At 59.5% G+C, this 21085-nt stretch overlaps 1 protein-coding gene across 9 annotated transcripts in view; it reads right to left on the reverse strand.

The window, feature by feature from the left end:
• Positions 1-3718: 3718 nt before the first annotated feature.
• Rimbp2 (RIMS binding protein 2) overlaps positions 3719-21085 on the reverse strand; it is a 137746-nt gene continuing 120379 nt past the window's right edge. For 4 of the 9 annotated variants that reach the window (XM_021257667.2, XM_021257668.2, XM_021257670.2 and 1 more), the window contains 8 exons: positions 20732-20890; positions 18309-19022; positions 17053-17158; positions 15130-15314; positions 14759-14927; positions 13352-13455; positions 12133-12204; positions 3719-7036 (listed from right to left, as the gene is read on the reverse strand). In XM_021257667.2, coding sequence (XP_021113326.2) covers positions 6695-7036; positions 12133-12204; positions 13352-13455; positions 14759-14927; positions 15130-15314; positions 17053-17158; positions 18309-19022; positions 20732-20890 — 1851 coding nt within the window. In that variant the 3' untranslated portion in view covers positions 3719-6694. The remainder of the gene's footprint in view (positions 7037-12132; positions 12205-13351; positions 13456-14758; positions 14928-15129; positions 15315-17052; positions 17159-18308; positions 19023-20731; positions 20891-21085) is intronic. The other 5 variants (XM_021257672.2, XM_087198287.1, XM_087198286.1 and 2 more) reach the window with 5 other exon arrangements.

Genomic DNA, 21085 nt, shown 5'->3' on the forward strand with positions numbered 1-21085 from the left:
GGGTTCGGGTCTCCAGGCCCTGGGAGCGAGACAGGGAGCTTCACGTCTCAGCAGCAGGCACCGGACCACGGCCCCGAGGCTGTCGCAGCACGGGAAAGGAAGGAGGGCCGCTCGTGTGAGGCCTTCATTTGGGCCGTGGTTTTGATACGTGGATGTCTTGGCTGGTAGGTAAGTGGGCCATTAACGTCTTGTCCTTAGAAGGTCCAGGCGTCTAAGGCTCCTCCCACAAGCTGGGGCTCCTGTGTCTCAGAACCTGAGAGGCCGTGAGCTGCACGGTTCCTACAGTGGCTGCGGGGCCCAGAGCGCCCATCAGGAAAGACTGCAGCGCCGGACCAGGAAGCAGGACTGTGGTGGCTGCGGGGCACGGGGCGGGCACTGGTGCAGGTGGCCTGGGCTCCGCTTCTGCGTACAAGGTGGGCAGACTCCTGACTGAAAGGTCCTGGGGGTGATGCGATGGTCACCACGGCCAGAGTGGGCAGGGTGTGCGTCTCAGCCCCACCCCGGGAGAACACCTGGCCCCAGGCAGGAGGTCCTGAGCTCCCACCCGGCCGCCGGTTCCTGCTGCCACCTGCAGACTCAGGTCCAGGACCAGCGGCCAGGCCAGGGCAGCCAGAGAGCAGCCTCGAGAGCCGTGCGAGGCCCTGACACCACCTGGACAGCGAGCAGGGCCTGTGCCGTGCCTTCTGACTCACAGGAGGCTGAGCACATGGCTGGCTGCCTGCTGCTGAAGTGGGGTCCCCTCCGCGCTCTTGCCCAGGGGCTTCCCTCTTGGGCCAGTTCTTCTCAGTCTTGGGTTGGGGTGGTTTGTACTTAGGAGGCTTATGCGTTCCTGAAACTAATCTCTGGCCAGCTGTGTGTAACAGACACCTCCTTCCGGTTTGGGACTTGCTGGGTTTTTTAAGGGGTCATTTGATGAACTGAAGTCCTCTGTTTTCAAATGTCTGAATTTGCCTTTTTAAATTTTGTGGTCAGTGTTTGTGTGTGTGTGCACAGGTGTATTTAAGAAGTGTTGCCTTACCCTAAGATGTTCACTCATGTTTCCTACTAAAAGTCAAACCTGACTTTGGAGCTGGGAGCCCAGATTCCTCCTCCCAGGGCACCATCGCTCCGCCCGGGCTCTGCCGCGTCACACCAGCTGCTGGCCCCTGGCTCCTAGGTCATCGGCCCCCACACGCACCCCCTTGCCTTTCCCACTGTGCTAACCTCCTGAGGCCTGGTGGGATAGGATTCTCTCCTTGACGATTTTGTCTGAATTTTAGAATCTATTTGTGACCTTTGTGAAAATTTTAAGATTTTATTGACTCCCTTTGAATTTATAGAAGCATTGAGGAGACTGGGTGCTTTGTGGTTTTGGGGCTACCGTCCCCAGTGGCTGCTACTCCAACCCTGTGTGTCCCCTTCGGGCCTGAACGGGACGGGACAGGCTGTGTGTGATGGGTGGAGGGCACCCCAGTGTCACTCCCCGAGGCTGGGCCTCATGCAGGAAGTTGTGGCAGTGTTGTGGGGTGCCCGTGGTGGCTGGGGCTCCTTCCCGGGCCTCCCTGGAAAGCCAGGCTGGGCCCTCTGCCCGCCCTCCACACCTCGGGCCGCTCCAGGCCCAGGTGAAGCCAGGAGGCCTGCCATGCCAGAGAACAGGCTTCGTGTTTTTCATTTACACATGTGTGCTTTTCTAGCCAGCCCTACCCCAGCAGGAAAGGGGGTCGTGAGGTGCTGCCATGGGGCTGGACTGGGCCCAGACCCCAGCTGTCCTCCTGAGAGGCTCAGGAGGCAACGGGGCCCAACTCGGGCTGGTGAGGGGCCAGAGGGAGGAGGTAACCCCTGAGGCCCAGCAGCAAGCAGCATCCTGCATGCCCCACTCCTGTGCCCAGGACCGGGGCTATTCAGGGTCCTGGGCCATCATCCACGCCCGAGCGTCCCTCTCGTCTGTGTGCGCATCACTTCAGTTCTCACACCCGTGACGGATGTTGTGATGAATTGCTGAGTTGTTAAGCGTTTGCCTACATCTCTCTTATTGGGTTCCTAGCAAGGAGATTCAGTTAAAGGCCATAAACACTAGTGAGGCTCCAGAAGTGCTATGACCTTGTGTGCGAGCTGTCACATGCAGCGGTGATGGGCCGTGTGTCGTACAGCGTTTTACATCTCCATGCTGGCCACTGAGAGCCGCACACCCGGGCACAATGGCTCGAGCTCCTTCAGCAGATGAGGCTGAGGGATGTGCGTCTTTTGCACACTCGTGATAGATGTCTTTGGATGGGGTCCCGTGTGCATGGGTGGAAAAGCTCTTGCCTTGATTTCTCAGAATGGGCGGCTACAGCTCAGCCCTCTGGGGAAGGTTTGCTCATGGAGCTGCACTTACTTTGCGTTCCTACATTAAGTTCACTGGCACTGGGCTTGTCTTCTCTGGGTACTGTTATGTCTTCTCTGGGTACTGTTACGGTCTCTGTGGTAAGATGAGCTTCATGTCCTTGTTCTGGCAGCCAGGCCTGTGTAGGGCAGAGTGACCTGGCATGCCCTGCGTGCGTGCGTGTGCTGTCAAAGCTGAGCAGCAGGGTCAGTGTGCCGCCTACGTGGCCTGCACCCCCACCCCTGGCAGTGCGTTGCCTCTCTTCTGCTAAGGCTCTAGAGGCAGCTGACGGGTGGTTTTTCCCTTTTTCTGCTGGAGACTTCCAGGTGCACCCTGGCCCTGGGCAGTGAGCTCACACCATTGGTGACCTGCTGGTGACCAGGACGCTCACCCGAGAGCCTCCATCACCGCCAGCTTCCCTGGGGCGAGTTTGGATTTCTAGCTGAAGTCACTAGTTGAGTGCATGCGCCATTTGAAAGCAATAGAAAAGGTTTAGTGACTGAGAAGTAACTGGGAACTGAGCTCAAGGGAAAATGCCAGGTGGCGGCATAATAGAGGAGGGTAACTGAGGACTCAGTGCCACTGCTGGGCGTCCACTGGACACTGTCCCGAGCATGGGAAGGAACTGTGCACTCTTGGGCGGGAGTGCTGACTCGTCAAGTGCAGGTCACAGAACAAGCAGCCCCAGACTGGCGCCTCTCACCCCGGAAAGGAAGCCGCTGCTGTGACATGGGCCCCCCGAGCTGTGGGCTGGGGCTGGGAGGGAGACGGCAGACTTGGGCTCCTTTGCAAACAGGAAGAAAAAGGTTAACTCCAGCTCAGTTACTTTGGGCTTGCCTTTTTCATATTTTAGAGGAACACTAGTCCTGGCTACTTAGACTGTTTTTCCTTTAAAGAACTCGGTATCAGTTCTTCAGACAGCTTTTTCTGTGAATGCGTTAGGGGAAAACGTACTACAACGTGAATGGTGGCATGGTAGTAATTCTGATTCTAGGCCCATGAGGTAATGTATTCGACTGTACTGGTTTCTTCTTGCTTTAAACAATGTTGGTTTTCTCTCAATTTGAGCAACTCCTATCGTTGGGAGAATTTAAAAATCATTAGGGCCCTTAGGGAAACTGCATACTTGGGAAGTGGCAGCCGTTGTATGAGGTCCATGTGGCTCGGGTAACAGGTTTGCGGTCAGCCTGCTGTGCTGCCTGTTACAGTGGCCGTGTCCTGTACACCATGACCAGGGTCACCTGCCCTCCGCCGGAGTCACTGCCCTATGCTGATCTTAGAGAAAACCTCAGGAAAGACACTTCCCAGTTTTTTTATGAACAGGTAGGAGAAAGGCGTTCAGTTAGCCTGCCAGGACACACAACACACAACAAATGACATTGTATAAAATAACAAATTTTATTTCTAGAAAATAGTTTACACTAACTGTACACATGCACATACACAGTACCAAACCACAGATGGATTTTCCTTTTAATAAATCTACCACATACTGTATTATGTTACGGTTTGCAATAGTTTTGAAGACACAGCGGGGAAAGCTTTGTCACTCACTTAGAAACCTTCCAGAAATTACAAAAGAAAGGCAGTCTGAAAAGAGTGTAAAAAGAGTAAAAGCAATTTACAAGTGGGCAAGAATTACAAATCATCTGTCAGCAACCTTGTGCGTCTTGTTGGGGGGATGCCAGTGAGAGGGCAGGTCTGGGGCCCTGGGGGACGTCTGGCTGCGGCTGTGCGTGCTGTGCTGCTGCGGAGTGTGGGTGTGGCCTTCTGACACAGGGACAGAGGTGGCAGCGCTGGGGCTGGGCTGGGGCTGGGGCTGGGGCTGGGGCTGGGGCTGGGGCTGGGGCTGGGGCTGGGGCTGGGGCTGGGGCTGGGGCTCGGGCTGGGCTGCAGCGCGGCCCTCTGCCCCCTTGGCTCTTTTCTGAGTGGCTGCGTAAACACTGGCTGTGGGGCCTGGCTGGCTGTGGGAGACCGGGCCAGGGCCGCAGACGGCACAGCCTGAACACCTGGGTCACTGTGTGTGGGGGGAGGGAGACCAGGAATGCACGACACATCCGGAGTACACACTGCGTTTTTATTAGACAGTACAGCTCAAGCGCACGTATAAGGCAGAACATCGAGGCGGACTGAACTAGGAATCTCAAGACCAGAGTCGAGGTGAAAGCTCTGGGCTAGGAGGCGAGCGTTCTGACTGGACGGAGGGAAGTCAGTCCTTGGGGTGGATGGATGGAGGACAAGGAGCCGGGGCCAGTGGGGAGGGCGCGGCCCAGACCCTGGCCTGGCCTGGTCCTCCGCCTCCTGGCCAGACCTGGGGCGGGGGCAGGGCACCAGCGGCTCTCCGCTCTGGCGCTGGCTTAGAGTGGATGGTAGTGGAAAAGTGCGTGTCTCTACTGGTGTCAGGGGAGGAGGTGGGTTTTAGGAAGTGCTTGAGTCATGAAAGCCCTAGTTTGGAATTAAAGAAAATCACATAGGTTTGGAAGCTGTCCGGAAGCACACGGTCATTTCACCGCACCCAGCCTTTTCAGCAGCTTCTTGCCTTTGGAAAGCAGCCCCTTTTTCTTTTTCGAGGACATTTCCCTGCCTCTCCCAGGACTACCAGAACCCATGGATGACGTAGGTGACCCCGAATGGAGGTGGACTGTGGGGGATGGAGCTCTCCTTGCTGGCCCTGAACCCTCAGGAGGAACCTAGTAGGTACATTGTGACAGTTTATTGAGTGCGTGCGCGCCGACACCGATCCGCTCGGCACACCACACCACCCGTCTCCCGCCACATGAAGGGAAGGGTGGTTCGTTTCTTCTTTCAAGTGTCAGAGTGCCCCCGGGCAGCCGCCCCTCTCCCAGAGCGGCCTCTCCGCGGCCGGGGCTTGGGAGAGGGGTGGCCTTTGCTTTGGCAAACAAAGCTAGGTCATAATTTACTCTGCAAATTCGGACTAGAAGCGGGCAGGTGTTGGAATCAGATTGAGAGTCAGGTTGGCCACGGACCCATCAGTCATCTTAAGGGAATTTGGATGCGTTTGAAAGCTACTTTGGTTATATAAAATCCTGATACTGTTGAGTGCACTCTGGGGTTAGTTAGAAACTATGGAAACATTGGCGATGGCACACCGGTTGAAAGAAAAAAAAAACTAAAGTGAACCTTAATTACAATCAAAGAAAGCTTAAAGGCCCTTATTGTACATTTTTGCTGTTTGCAAATAATTGAGCAGGACTTTGTCCCTTATAGAGCTCTGGGTGCATTTCCATACCCCGTGCTTGAGGCGTTTAACCCCCGCCCCCCTGCACTACGGGGGCAGAGTCCCCTGATCCTGGGCACATGCCCCCCTGGGTGTGTGCCAAGGTCATTGCCGCCACTCCCTGGGCTCTCACTGTCCCTCCCCGGCAGAGCCCCTGGGGACTGGGTGTTCATTATGCGGCAGCCAGACAGGAGCCATGGGGCCTTAAGCTTGCTTGGACTTGGAATCAAGGTCTAGTTCTAATGGAAAACACCTAGTAGTGCATCCCAAAGCACACCTGAAGATACCATTGGTTCCCTAGTGCAATCACGGGAGCTGCACGTGTCAGAGACGTAGTATTGCATTGGTACCCCACGCACGGCCGTGTCTGCGTGTGCACACGCTTGTGCTTGGCGGAGGAGCTAGGCTCTCTCCCAAGGTAGAGGTATGGTTACTGGGCATCCGGGCCACCCAGATCACCACTGTGCACCCCTCATCGGCTTCGTCTTACAGGGTGGCTGTTTGGTTTCAAGGTAAAACTTCCTCTAGTAAACATATTGGTTAGCTTGTGCTTTGCTCAGGAGTGGCTAGCAATGCAATATGCAGCTCTAACTCAGAGTACACAGTGGAGCACTCTCTGTGAACAGACAGCTCGCTGGGTAAGAAATATGTTCCCAATACTGAATGGCAATCGTAGGAGAGGATTGGTAAAGAGCATATTTCACTCCACACTCAGTTGCTTTACAACTGAGACCAAGTGATAGCCTAGCACTTTGGATCCAAGGCTTTGAGACATATTTCTTTGCTCTCTGTAAGCCCACAGTGAAGCCCTAGGGCTACCGCACTGGTCCGTGTAGGTAGCTTAAGCCGGTATCTCTCTAGGTGTCTCCGCTGCTCACTTACGTGAAGGCTACATGCCTGCTTAGGGTGTGAAATGAACGCTCTTCTTCTGAGTCCAAGCAGGTGACGGGGAGATAAAACACATACGTAAAACATGACAGGCCGGGCCGCAGTGATGGCGCGAAGCAAGGAGACAACACGGGTGCGTGTCACAGGCAGATGCGAGCGAGGCCCTGCACCTGTGTGAGCCCTGGGCTCCTGCGGAGGGCGGGCCGTGCCCGGTGCTCTCTCCGTCACCTGAGGTGTGCGTGCGTCTGTCGTGTGTGTGGGGGCCTGGGTCGGGCAGTCCCTGTGTGTGCCGGGACTAAAGATCTAGGACAGGCTCTGAGGGCGTGAGCCAGGAGGACAAAGCGCGTGGGGCTGTGCTTGTGGCCCCGGTGTGCCCGTGCCACCGCGGAGACCCTGAGCAGACACGAGGCTGGGCTGGGGGGGCTGCTTACCCTTTTGGCCTTGGCACGCAGGGCTGTGTCTCGAGAGCAGAGGGGCGGGGCCTCGGAGAGGTGGACCTCCACGTCGTCAGGCACTTCCTCCAGGAAGTTGGAAGGCACCAGGCCTCGCTGGCCATTCAGCTCCCCCTGGAAGCACAGCAGCCGAGAGGGGAGGTGCTGGGGGACTCGCAGGGCGCAAGGCCCGTCATGGGGCCAAGCCCAATCATGAGGGTGGCCTTATACGTGAAGCCAGCCTGTCCACCCCGCACCCTGGGAGGCTGAGGCCGGAACGGCCTGCATTTGAGCACAGCCTGGGCAACTGAGAGACAAGGGACCCTGTCTCAAGATAATAAAACGGGCTGGGGATGAAGCTTGGCGTGAAGGCCCTGGGGTCAGTCCCCAGTGCCCGCGCAGGACAAAGACAACCCGAGCCATGAGCTCGAAGTCCAGGACCCAGCCAGGAGGAGCGGGGCCGTGTTCTCTTGGCCGCGGTGGCCCTGGGTGCGCGTGCCGGGAACCACTCCAGGTATGGCTCCTTCCCTGTGGCTTGAGCCCCTGAACCCAGAATCCCCAAGGTCTTTTCAGTGATCTGGTGAGGACAGGTGCTTGGGGCAGGGCCAGCAGGTGCCCTGCTGGGCAGGAGGCAGGAGCTGCAGCCTGTAGCCTGGCTTGCCTCCCTCCGGCCATCCTGTTCCTCCCCATACCGTGCCTGCAGGGCTGGCTTACAGGACCCACCCCCAAGTGCCCAGGCCATGCCCAGACGGGCCCCTCCCTGGGCGAGGCCAAGCCTGCGTCTCAGGGACCTGGGTGGATGGGGAGGGAAGGTCCCATGGCCCCGGATCCCAGGCCACCCAGACGGCACAGTGAGACTGCAGCTCAGAAACAGGCTGGGCAGGCCCCGACAGGACGTGGTCAGCCTGCTCCATCGCAGTTCAGGACGACACGGAGGCCCAGGCGTCAGGGAAGGGGACCCGGTGCGTAGACACCGTGGGTCTGCTAAGAGGGAATGGCCAGGAGAGACAAGGGCTCCTAGCACCGAGCAACCAAAAGACCAAAGGTCAGACACTTCTCCCCACCTGGATTCAGTGGGGCGGAGGCACTGGTCACTAGGGAGGTGACCTCGGGCCCAGGGGTAGCCGCCCGGCAGGCAGCGGCACCCTCACACACGGTCACTGCCGCCCCGAGCCCAGGTCGCCTCAGAGAAGACCTCCAAGGAACAATGACAAATGAAGTGTGAAGTAACCGCTCTGCCGGCAGGAATGCAGGAGAGGCGGCTGCTCAGCAAACTTGCCTGTGCTCGGAAAACTAAGACTAGACCGACTGTGAGCCCGCAGCTCCAGCCCTGGGCTGGTCCCCCAAAGAACTGAAGGCGGGATCTGAAGAGATAGCTGTGCGTGTCCCGCCCACGAGCCCGTCAGTGGTGAGTGAGCACAAAGTGGTACGGACGTACTGTCCAGCCAGAGGGGAAGAAGACCACGCCAAGCCCCGCACAGCATGGCGACTTGTGAGGACGCCGCCGAAGGAAACGGACCGGGCGCAGGAAGACAGACACTGGGGCCCGCACCTCGCCCTGCCCACCACCTGCCCGGTGACAGCCACTCCCTTGACCCCGCCTGCTTTGAAGACTGCAGCCCAGGTTACCTGGGCCCCCACCCTGCACACCCTCTCTCAGCCTCCATTAGGACCTGGTTTCCTCTGTTCACTGGTCCACACCCCGGCCGGGCCTTACCAGGGGTTCCGGTCACATTTATCTAGGAAGTCCCTAAATTGCCCTGTCAGGCCACCTAGGCCACGCCACCTCTCAAGCAGAGACATCTCGGGGCGACACCCGGGGAGTCACCTGCTTGTGCGGGTGGAGTTGTAGGGGAGCATGCGTCTCCACACCCAGATCCTGCCCGGGCATCCTGCCCCACGAGAGGCCCTGCCACCAACACCGTCCCACAGGGTGCTGCAGGCCCACGGCACTGGGTGGCATGAGTGACCATGGCAGCCACTCACCCACGGCAGGGTGCCCCAGAGCCACAATGTTCCTGCAGACATGTCCTGTCCCTGTTCCCCAGGACCCCGGCCCTCAGGCGCCACCTGCCCCTTCCTGGTCTTGCAGCTAAGTCTGTCCAGAGCTCGTCACCTGCCCCTCCCACTACCCACCAGGGTCCCGGGGCCACCCCCATCCCCAGGTTCCATGCTTGTGTCACACACCCACTGCCTGGAGGGGCCCTCGGGTAAGACTGCCCTTCCCTTCTCTGCGCCCAACAACTCGGTGCGCTCTGCCACCCTGTGCACACGTGTGACCCATGATTCTGGATACCCAGCTGCAGGCACAGCTCCCTGGGGAGCGCTCGGCCAGCGTCACGAGCCCGAGGGTCTCATTCCCAGCACCAAAAAGTAGGTAAACGAGTAAACCGGGATGAAGAGATGCTAGGCTGGGCAGGGACCACGTGAGGGAAAACTACTACTGCGGCGCACGTGGGCCGTGGGTGGCACAGGGAGGAAAGACAGTGGCAGGAGCAGGTCCTGGACTCACGCTCAGGATGGGACATGCAGGGACCGCACGGGGACACTGTGGCTTCAGGACCGTAAAACACTTGCAAGGCGGCTGACAGGCTTGTACGCGTCAGAGGGCAAGACTGCTGGGAATCCCGAGTCCCAGCAGCTGACGAGATGGCCCTTCTTGTTCACCAAATTGGAGTAAGGGGGCCCCTGGCCAGGCAGTGCCCTCCGTGACCTTGGCCAGCAAGACAAATGCAAGCTCTTGGGAGCAGAGATGAACATGGAAACCACTCAGCCTGCACAGAGCTGGGTCCCACGTGCTGCAAAACACCAGGCGAGGCTGCTTCAGGACTGCAGCAACTTAGGAGTGAGGCGCCGTGGGTGATATTAGGAAATGCCCTTAAATTCCAGGACATTCCATATCCTGTGCTGCTGCACATTCATACCCTAATATGTACTGATAAACACAGTATGCAGGCCTTTTCTAATCCTCTACCTAATAAGATAACCACTTAACCACATAAAAAGTTTTGCACAGCTGTATTCTCTAAGGTGGAAAGATTTTAAGGCTGATTCTAATAACATTCCAGGAACAGCCCTGGACACATCCTCGGATGCAGTTCAGGCCCCACAAAGGAAGTGCTTCAACTCCGACACAACCTGACACCAAAAGCCACAACACACACATCCCGAAGGGCACAGACAACCATTTCGGGAACATAAAAGTAACTTCTCATGAAAATGCTAACAGATCAAATCCAGTGCTTTAAAAATAATTATAGACCATGATCACTAACTCACTTATAAAAAATAAATTCAGTGATCTAAATCAGGATACTCTCCTTTTTCCCCAGTACCGAGGATTGAACCCAGGGCCTTCACACTTAACTACACCCCACTTTTTCTTTCTTTTTTGTAACAACATCTCACTAAATTGCCCAGGCTGGATTCAAACTTGTACTCTGCCTATCCCGGCATCCCCGTGTTGGGATTGCAGGCTGTCTTTGTTGATTATCTCACCTATAAATAAGAAATATATATTGGGAATCAACGTGGGTTTACTTGTTACTAAATTACGTAAGTCACAGATCAGCCCAGAATCGGTACTCAGAGTTGCTCTAAATGACACTTTGAGACAGTGAAAAGAGAGAAGGTATAAATACTGCTGATGAGGACAGAAAATAATTACAATTCAGGAGCCCAAGAGAATCAGTTGAGCAACAGACGCATTAAGAAAAATGATTTGTGGGGAGCGCACACATTTCCAGCATGTTTTCTAAATAGCCAGTAGAGCACATTCCAGGAAAAACCTCTTTCCAAGACAGTGAGATCTTACAGTTCCTAGAAATGAATTCAGGATGTGCAAAGGATGTGTGAGAACACAGCTATCTTTTCTGATAGACAAAGGGGAAACGCTGGAGGGAAGAAAACAGTCCATGCGACAGCCCTGGATGGCATTATGTTCAGTCTCAAAACGACGCAGATGTCTACACAAAATACCATGGATTTGCTGCATGTGCAGGGCTGGAGCCCTCTACCAGGATTTCCCCAAACATCAAAATGCTCTATAAAAATACAGAAATTGAAATAGTGGAGTGGGACCGAAGTCCACAAACACGGTAAGCACAAAAGAAAGGTAGCACATGGGAAGAGGACAGGTTTAAGTAAGGAAGGACAGACTTCTCAATCAATAAATGGTCTTTATAATAGCTTTCTAAAGGCACACCTGAGGTTTACATGTGAAAACACTAAGATCAAAGAAACCAAACGGTGATTATTTTCACCACTCGGAGGATGTTTGAGGCATCACCCCAGAGGACAGCAAAATTTGATCCATCCAAACTTAAAATTTTTGCTAAAGGAAACAGAAGGAGCCAAAGCCACACACAAAATGGACAGTTGAGCAGAGGGTTCCAGGTGGAAGTGCTGGTGACGTGCATGGCAGACGGGTGCCCCGGTAGGTCCTGTCACACAGCCACCGAGCAGCCGCCTGCCGATTCCGGTCACTCAGAGGCCACAGCCACTGGCCAGGACCCGTCCTTTCCCAGCCTCTGATGCGCAAAGGAGGGTGGGTGGGGACAGGAGGACTCACGTGCCACCCCATGCCCAGGATGACCAGGCGCCTCCCGGCAGTCCCTCTCCTGGGAGGTCACAGAAAACTCCCCATGGGGAAGCCGTGTGGGGAATGGACAGACTGCCTCTGGGAGGGTTTCTTCATGTCCCTACATGAGGACTCCTGAGCTGGGCGTGGGGGCGTGGTGGCCCCTCCCTGCAATCCCAGCACTCGGAGGCTGAGGCAGGAAGATCATAAATTCTGACCCAGCCTGGGCAACTTAGCAACTAAATGAGACCCTATCTCAAAAATTTAAAAAAGGCTGGGGATGCCCTCAGGGTGAAGACCCTGTGTTTAGTTCCCACTACCCCCCATCCTTTATTACCTGAGCATAAAATAAATTTAGAAAACTAAATTTCTGTATCAATTTCAGATGCTGGCAGCTTGTAAATGTAAATGTCAGAATGTGAATGCTTTTTGCCTAGTTTATACACATGGAAAATGCTGCTGTCTGTAAAGAAGCAGCAGTGGAGGCCACATGATGCTCCCGAATGTCACATGCAAGAGGCAGAACCCACTGGCAAAGCTCTCGGCGAAGCACAGGGCGCTCAGCATGCACAGGCGATTCTGAGAGCAGAGGAGCAAAACAAAACCCCACAAAACCAATGAAGCTGTGTTTCTTAAAGCTTCAAAAACTTACGTAATAAAATCCATCTTCGTCGATGTCACCGAAAACAGTAATAATGTCTCCCGTGCAAAACGTAAGCTCAGCCTGTGAAGACAGGACAGAAAGTCCACGGCAGTTTGCTAGACAAAGGGGCTGTTTCTAAAAGTCAGCTCTTGGCGTCTGCCTGCCCCTCCCAGGTCGGGGGCGGCGCTGAGGCGGCCTCAGCCTAGCAACTGCAGTGGCGCCGAGTCCTGGCCGAAGCGCGAGGTCACACGGCTCTGCAGGCGTGGACACCTCCATGCCAGTCACCACCCAGCCGCAAGGACCTACAGCGCTTGGGAAATTCGCGGCCGCGAAGCCGGCACACAGACGCCCCGGCCCTGTCCACCGAATGGCACTCCCGAAGGCCTGCCTGTGCCGCCCAGCCCAGCCTCGGGACAGGCGGGCAGTGCCGGGCACACCGTCCTCAGGGAACCACCATCCCCACACACTCCAGGCCACCACAAAGCGCTTTTACATTTCCGGACGTGAGATCAAGAGAGCAGAACCCCCAGCAGTGGCTTGTCCAGCACAGGGGCCCCGGGGGGCCCGGATACGCAGCCACAGGGCCACAGCAGCGCCCAGGGGACAGCGCGTCCGGCCGCGCTTGCTCTGTCACAGGACAGGCAGCTCAGCTGGCCGTGGGGGCTTCCTTTCCTATTTCCCTCCAAAGGTGTCGCTGTGGGTCACAGGCCACCTGTCAGTCGTGGCTCAGGGGCATCTGGGCACGGGGACAATTCCTCCAGACAGTGACCCCTCATTCCACGGCCTCGGCGGGGAGCCCTCCAGGACGCCGTTTCCGTTGGCCACAGACCTGCGATCGAGTGTGACCTGCACACTGGACACCTACGTGACTCGGCCGAGCTGCACAGAACAGTTACGCTGGGCAGTGGACTAGTTAGGGCCGTGGCCATGGCCGGGGGACAGGGACAGCGCGGTGTCTGGACCAGGGGCGGGGACAGCAGGGCAGGTGAGATGCATCGTGCTGCTGCAGGCGGCAGTTTACAGCGAACACGCTGCTCGTCCCTGGAATTTCCCTTGAGCGGTCTGGACAGCAGCTGGCCGTGGACACCGGGCCATGGTGCCTGGCCACGCCCGGAGGGGGCCCCAGTTCTTATCCCCGCCCCTCACCATCATGCTTCCTATGGGGTCCCCCAGCAGGGGCGGGAGGGCATGGGTGCGGGGCGTGGCCACCCCCAAGATCCCGCTGTACCTCCACATCCACGTTGGGCGAGCTTTCCCGCGGGTCATAGTCATACAGGGCCACCACTCTCCGCGTGGACACCGAACGCGGCCTGCCGCTCCTCCTGCTCCTCTCTGTGACCCGACGGGGAAAGGAAGGCCACCATGAGGCCAGTCCTGACCGAGGGGTCCCCGGGGCCCACACCCGGCACGCCACCCTCCAGCTTCAGCTCGTGTTGTGCCGTGGACCCTGGACTCGTGTGTGTGCGCGTGCGTGCGTGCCCCTGCGTGGGCAGCGACTCTTTCCCTCCTCCTCTGGGTCCGCAGACCTCCCCTGTGGCACGGGGCTGCCAGCGCTCTGCAGGAAGCAGGAGGTGGTCGGTGGCTCTGCAGAAGACCTGTGGCTCAGTGCCAAAAACCTCCTGCCGAGGGCCGGGGATTTAGCTCAGTGGCTCCGCCACCTGCCTTGCAAGCGCAAGGTCCTGAGTTTGATCCCCGGTACCAAAAAAAAACCTCCTCCTTGAGCTGGGCGTGGCGGTGCATGCCTACAGTCCGAGCACTCTGGGAGGCTGAGGCAGGAGGATCCCACGCTTGAGCCCAGCCTGGGCAATTTAGCCACTTAGCAAGACCCTGGCTCAAAATAAAAATGAAAAAGGCTAGGAATGTTGGTTGGTGTGAAGGCCTTGGGTTCAATCCCCAGCACCACCCCCCAAAACCCCCCAAAGCCATACACACAAGATAGGATGTAAGCAAGTCCGGCTACTGTGTCTGGCCGGCCGGCGAGCCCGGGTCCTCAGAGCCGGGGGGAGTGGCGCTGGGGCCGGGCGGGGGCGTGCAGTGCAAGATGGGAGCCTCACCTGGAAACAGTGAGCTAGCTCACTCGGCCAAAAAAGCTCAAAATGTTTTCTGAAACTTTGTGCCCGCCCTTAGAATTGCACCTGTTCTTTGACCCACTGGACTCTGACTCTGCTGTGGAAGTTGCCCTAAGGCCCTGACGTGTTGACCCCAACGTGGAGGACACAGCCTCCACGTGTCTCCAGCCACAAGCGCAAGAAGAGGCCTTCTCAGTGCGTCTGTCTTCCTTGCCGGTGGGAAAGGTCACAGACCGTGGGTGTGACGCTGCCTGGGGACAGTGTGGCCATCTTCCCGCTGCTGTCTGCCGACTGGCTCAAGACACCCAGAGTAGAGCAGTGCACACCTTGTGCAACGGGACAGGAGCTCACGTGGCCTCTGGCTACAGAGAACCCCCGAGGCCCAGCTTCCCAGCAAGCAGGCGCTCATGGCCTTGGAAACGTCCCACAGCCAGGCTGATGTTCCGGCCTCCGCCAGGAAGAGTGGCTGGTTTGTTTTCTGACGGGATGCAGCTTCGGCCGCACCTGCCACGGGTCTGGGCACACGCGTGAGCGAGCGAGCGAGCGAGAACCCGCGCTGCCCGCACCTATCTCCTCCACCGGGGTGCTGAGGGGCAGGAAGCCCTGGCGGAGCAGCTGGCCCCGCACCTCCTCGTCGTCCGCCTGGACCTCGGAGACCATGTTGCAGGGAATGAGGCCGAGCCGGGCGCAGGTCTCCCCGCGGTAGAAGCCGTCGGGGTCTTTGTCTCCGTACACCTGCGGGGGACGCGCACCGTCACCTGACTTCCCCAGAGGCCTGGGGTGGGCTCCGCGGCCCCTGTCTCCGGCCACAGACTGAGGGCTGCTGGGGCCGGCCCTTCCCCGCCTCTTCTCTCCTGCAAGCTCCAGGGGGCTTCCCAGGCTCCTCCCCCTCCCGAGCCCCTCCCCTCCCGGGCTCCTCCCCATCCCCTCCGCCCACCTTGATGATCTGGCCTTCTTTGAAGGGCAGCTCCTCCTCCACAGCGTCGGGGTTGGGGGACATGGTGAGTGGGTCATAGTCGAAGAGAGCCACGAAGATGCGGGCTGGCAGCTCGTCGGGCCCCGGGTCGGTCTCCGACTCCTCATAGAAGTCCGGGGAGAGGCGGTCGCGCCCCGCGTAGTCATCTGCGTGCGAGCAGGCGAGGGGAGGTGGTGACCCCGTGCCCCTCGGGAGCTTGGGGCTGGGGGCCCTCAACTCTGGTCTTCAAAACAAGGACAAACCTGGCTGGACGCGGAGGCGGACCCAGGGCCAGGGCCGGGCAGGGCGGGCAGTGCACACACTGTGCATGGCTTCGTCTCTGTGCCTCGGGCCGCCCACTCCCAGGCTCAGGGCCGGGCGGACAAGCACCCCACACCCGCACTTCGGCCAGCAGGAGGGCAGTGACCATGGGGTCACCAAGGCCTGGACATTGAGCTGAGCCCTGCATTCCTCCCCGAGACCCCAGATCGCAGCAGAGCGGGGCTTCTCTGCCCTCCACCTCTGGCTGGAACACTGCGGCGTCTCTCACTGGGGCCACCGGGTACTCGGCGCTCCAGTCCAGCCCAGGCCTGGGCAGCACCTCGGCAGGAGCCAGACCCACGACAGAACCCGGCGCGTTTGCCCAGAACCTACGCACACTGGGTACTGAGATCTACGCCGTGGCTCAGCGCTCCCTACGCTGCAGGCCGGGTCAACGTTGTGTGTGTTGCTTGGGAAATCCTGAAGATGGGACGGGAGGCGGGCCCACCTCTGCCTGGCGGAGGAGCGGCCAGACGCTGGCCCCCAACATGGGACTGAGCGGGCGGGACAGGTGTGTGAAGGATGGGCCCTGGGGAGCGAGCCACCTGGCTTCCTTCCCAGCCCAGAATTCAGTCTAAAAGCAAAACCCCGGCCGGACTGCCGGGCCCTCGGGGAGGACTGGGAAGGCACGCTTTGGGGCTGCGTCTCCTTTTGTTGCTGTTTTCTGCACCACTTTGACTTTTGCTGGGAACCAAGCTTTTCAGCAACTGGCTTGGCCAGCATCTTCACAGCGCTTCGGACTTTCTTAGTAGTCGAGGAAGACACTGGTTCTCTATTAACTGAAAACACTGTATTTAAAGGATTTCTATGACAAAAACAAGAAGTTAAAAGTGGGAACGGACTCTGCCTGCTCCGTGAGCTCCAGGTGTGGGTTCTCTTCCCCTCCTCCCTTCTGGGCGTTTCCCCCCAGCCCTGAAATGCAGCCCAGTGTGCTGCGCTAACCCTTCTTCCTGCCGCCTCGTGTGTGTGCCTGTGTGTATGCACACGTGTGCATGCACACAAGTTCACAAACGGTGATTCCGGGCTCCGAGATCTCGTGTTTGATGATCTTGGAACCACTGCTGCTGCCGCCCTGACTGCAGGCTGCTAAGGGAGGCGTCCCCGCCTGACCTCCAGCCGCCCCTCCTGGGACCGACTTCCAGAAAGCAATTTAGAGCAAGGCATAGAGTGGAGTGGAGCAGAAGTGAAGCAAGGCCGGGGATCCAGGGGCAGGGAGCGTGGCACCCGCTCTCTGCTGTGCCCTGTGTCCACAGGAGCTCTCTGAACCCAGGGCTCGCCAGATATTTGGGGTAAGCCACCACCCTGCTCAGCTCTGGCTCAGGTTTTGGCCCTCAGCTGAGCATTGGCACCTTCGAGGCTATGCTGGGAAACCTCTCAACGAAACAAAACAACAAAACAGAAACCCGGCAGGCAGGCAGGCAGGAGATGAGCGTAATTATAAGAGCAGCAGGGTGCCTGGGCAGGCAGTGGGGCTCCTATCTCCTGTGTGCCCTGCCTGCCTTCCTGCACTGAGCTAAATTGCTACCGCTAAGGGTTACAGAACAATCTGGGACAGAAAGAGACAGGCAGCAGCAGGCAACTCACCAATGGCCAGCCGGGGCCTCTGGGGACTGGCACCTCCGAGGGGGAACCTCCGGCCGCCCTGCTCCACCCTCTCTGCCCGTCCGGCCGATGCAGGGCTGCCTAGGATCTGGGACAAGACAGGAGCAGGGTCACAGTCTCGCTGGGCCCAGGAGGAAGAGCAGGTCAGTGAAATCAACTCGGATTGGGAGCAAAGCTGTAAAGGCAACTTGGCGTAGCTTTTAACTGAAGGGTTAGCTGAATGGTCAGCTATGCCCACTCCCCAGCCAGGCACTTTCTGACCACTGCGGGATGGGGCAAAAATGAGCCCGAAGGAGGCATCTGCAGGCTGCTGCTGCTACTGCTGAGACCAGACACTCAATCTGAGCAGATGCTTCCAACCAGCTCAGGACTCCTGCTCAGGTTTGGCCACGTCAGTGCCCCCTGGCACCCTCGCCCTGACGCCAGCTGCCACACAGCAGGAAAGCAAGCAGTTCCAGACCTGGGCGGGCCAGGGTGGGGTGTGGGGGAAGCCTCCAGGACCCCACGTGTCTCAGCCCCACCCTGAGTACCTCCTGACTGGGCGTGGAGACCACAGCAGCACCCCTGCTCCTAGGACGGCGAGGGAGGCCCTGGCCCAGGAAACGGGAACCAGGGGCCCTGCGCCTCAGTGGGGTGCCTGGGTGGCGCCCTCAGGTGGGCAGTTCTCAAAGTGCATGCCTGGGATCCCCGCCAGCCCCACCTGGGCACCCAGGTGACTCAGCGTGGAGGGAACGGCCGGCCCAGGGCTCAGGGAGGCTTGCAAACTGGCGACGTGGGGGAACAGGAAGAAATAAAAAGGCTTGGAAACAGCGTGCAAAAGCAACTTTCTTCACTAATACTCTCCATGCGGTAAAATGATCAATGAGGGCCTAGAAGCAACATTAAAACCCACACAACAGGGCAAAAAGAACGCTAGGAGTCCTGCCTAGGTCTCTAAGGCTGGTTTTGGAAAAATGGAAGTTGCCAAGGCGGCCACTGCCGTTCAGCTAACCCGTAATTAAAACTTAGGCTCAGTTGTCCTTTAATCGAAGCAGCCAGGGTCATTACCGTCCTGTGGAGGAAATGTCATCGACAGCAAAGGAAAGACGCCGCCGCCCGGCCAAGCGATGGACGCAACAGACCACAAGCGCAGGAGAACCGAGCGGGCCGAGGCCCAGGGTGACGCCCACGAGGGACACGCGAGCCCGGAGGGCGGAGGGTGAGCGCGACCCAGGCAGGCAGGAGGGGGCGGCACACACCCAGGGGCTGTGCGCAGCCTGGGAAGCAGGTGGCCCGTGCTGGGCGGCCGCCCTACTGTCCGGCCCGGCCGCGCCTTTCCACCAGACACCCCGAAAACCGTCGTGCTCGGTGGCCGCGTCCCAGCCTGGCTTCCTGGGCGGGGACCTCTCTGGGCTGGCTTGCGTGGCACCACTCCCGAGGACGTCGGCGGGGTCCACCTGCTCCCCAAAGTCCTCCTCGATGCTGCTCTGCCGGGTCAGGGTCCGCCTCCGGGCCAGCAGGGGCCGAGGGCTGCTCCGGCAGGGACAGGGGCCGGGGCTGGGGCTGCACCCCGCCGCCGTGTTCCTGACGCTCCGCAGCTCCTCCTCCTCGCTGCCGCAGTCCAGGCCACTGTCCGGGCTCCGTGCGACCCAGCGCCCCAGCCCACCGCTTCTGTCTTCCGGGAGGAGGTCGTCCGCATGGGTGGCCCCTGGGGGCACCCTGTGCTTGGTGGGGGGCCAGGAGCCAGGCGGCACAGAGGGACCCCAGCAGGGCGGGACAGGTCCGCGCTGTGCGGCCAGCAGGGCCCTGGCTCTGGATGCCCCCGGGCCCTGCCACAGCAGCGGCTCGCAGGGGTCTGCGTCCTCCTCTGCTACCTCGGGGATACTGAAAAGCCTCTTACTGCGGCGGGGCGGCGGGGCGGGCTGGGCCTGCTCCAGGGACGCACCTTCCAGGCTTCTAGCCTTATAGCACTCCTTGGGACAGGGGAGTGACAGAATGGCGGCCACGCGTGGGCGGAGGGGAGCAGAGGGAGGAAAGAAAACAGACACATTAGTGGAGGTGGCAAGGCGGGCAGACGCGTGCTTCTGCTCCAGGGCTGGGAGCCGGTGGCCCCGGGAGGAGTCGGGCGCAGGCGAGGACAGCGCAGGGGAGTGGGTGCCATGCCATGCGGTGCCCCGAGGAGGCGGCTCAGATGCGGGGACAGGGCTGCAGGGCCAGTGCAGTGGCCGTGCCCAGGGCCCATGGGACGCTGATGTGCGGCCCCTGCCTGTCACCCAGACCCTCTGATCCTGCTCGAGGCAGCGCCCCTTCCTGCCGGCTGTCAGCACTGAGCTGTGTGAGTCCAGGCCGCTCCTGCCCGAGTCTGTGGCCCAAGCTCGCCAGTGTCTGCAGGGCACGGGGCCCTCTGCCTCTGTGTCCTGGGCCGCCCCACACAGCCTGGTTCATGAACGCCTGCGTGCGTGGTCCACACATGCTCACCCCCTTGCCCTGACGGTCTCAGCCTCAGTCTCCTCAGATGAGTCTGCTGCTCCCCACCGTCTCCTTGGGGCCCGGGGCTCCCTGTTGTGGGCAGGGTCTGCCGTGTGTGTGTGTGTGTCGGGGTGACTTCCTAGGGATGGCTCTCATCACGTGAGAAAGCACAAGGACAAAAAGCCACCCCAGGGTCAGGCAGGGCAGCTGGGTGCTTAGGAGAGCAAGCAGGTAGTGGGGTGAGTGGACCAGGTGGTCAGGAGGCCAGTGTCTGATCACAAGGGACCCGCCAGGCCCAGGGGGAACCTGAGCCACATCTCCAGACCACGAAGGGGACTTCTTAGAGGGGACCCAGAAGCCAAACCGCCCTGGACAACTCCTGCCTGTCACACCCAGGAGGCCCCGCACTGTGACCCCTTTTCTGAGCACCGCTGGGGCCCAGGTGGTGACCCCAGAGCTTTGCATCTGAGCCTCCCAGAGGAGAAGGCAGCTTCTGGTCTCTGTGAAAGCAGCCCCATCCTGCACCCCGAGAAGCAGCCTCAGGAATGGGGCCACACATGCTGCCCATCGCCTCCTGCACACTGGCACTGGCACAGCCCAGGCATGAGGGACACTGGGACAGCCAGTGTGTCCACTGAGCCTGCCCCCAAGCTGGTGAGGAGGCTTGGGCTCAGGCCATGGAGTCTGCAGGGGGACCTGGCGTGTTCCACCACACGAGAACATGTCAGTCGGGCAGGTAGGGCTGAGCTCCCAGCATTCCGCATGCGCGCTCTGCACCAGGCTGGGCGCGGAGTGGTCCTGCCCAGTGCCCTCTGAGGCCCCTGTCCCCAAGTCGGCCGTGGCCCTCCAGCTGCCTGGCCCTGTGCCTGCCACCTTCATCTCACAGGTGCTCAGCCCAGCAGTGGCACAGGGGCGAGGTCCCCACGGGGACAGCAGGAGCCCTGCTCACCAAGCCCTCAGGCTGTGCAGCAGCTGCCCCAGCCCCTCCCAGGCCTCAGGTGGACGAGCACCTCGGGCTGGACTCGGTCTCCTCAGTTCAAGTCCTGCTACAGAGCCTGGTGCCCTGGGGTACCACGGGGCCCCAACTCGCCAGGAGCTCCAGGGGCTCCCGAAGCAACTCCCGCAGTGAGAAGGAAGCGAGCCCAAGTCCGCAGCCCCCGGCCCGGCCAAGGCCTGGCGAGGCCCCGGTGCACTCCCTGGCCCAGCCGCTCACCTTGAGGGCTCCGTGGGAGCTGCTGCTGGGCCGCCGCCGGCCACCGTCCTCCAGCTGCATCTCCGAGTACAGCTCCTCCTCGTCCTCCTCCAGGATGTCGGACAGGTCCGAGCCCCGGCTGCTCTCTGTGTGGTACTCATCCCCATGGCAACAGTGGGGCTGTGCAGGGACAGGAGCCGAGTAAAGGGATGCTGACCCCGAGGGCGGACAGGGCGGTGGGGTCGGACTCACCCCACCCCAATGACCAGGCAGGCCCGTCTCCCAGCCCAAACGGTGTGGAGGCCCTGGGTGTGGGTGGGACAGGGACCCGGGGGCTAGCAGGGTACTGTGCTGGCTTCCACTCTGACCCGCTGG

This window comes from Heterocephalus glaber, unplaced genomic scaffold, assembly GCF_053883595.1.
Source record: "Heterocephalus glaber isolate CG9 unplaced genomic scaffold, H.glaber_assembly_v1.0 deba00001687, whole genome shotgun sequence".
In the NCBI taxonomy this organism is placed as follows: Eukaryota; Metazoa; Chordata; class Mammalia; order Rodentia; family Bathyergidae; genus Heterocephalus; species Heterocephalus glaber.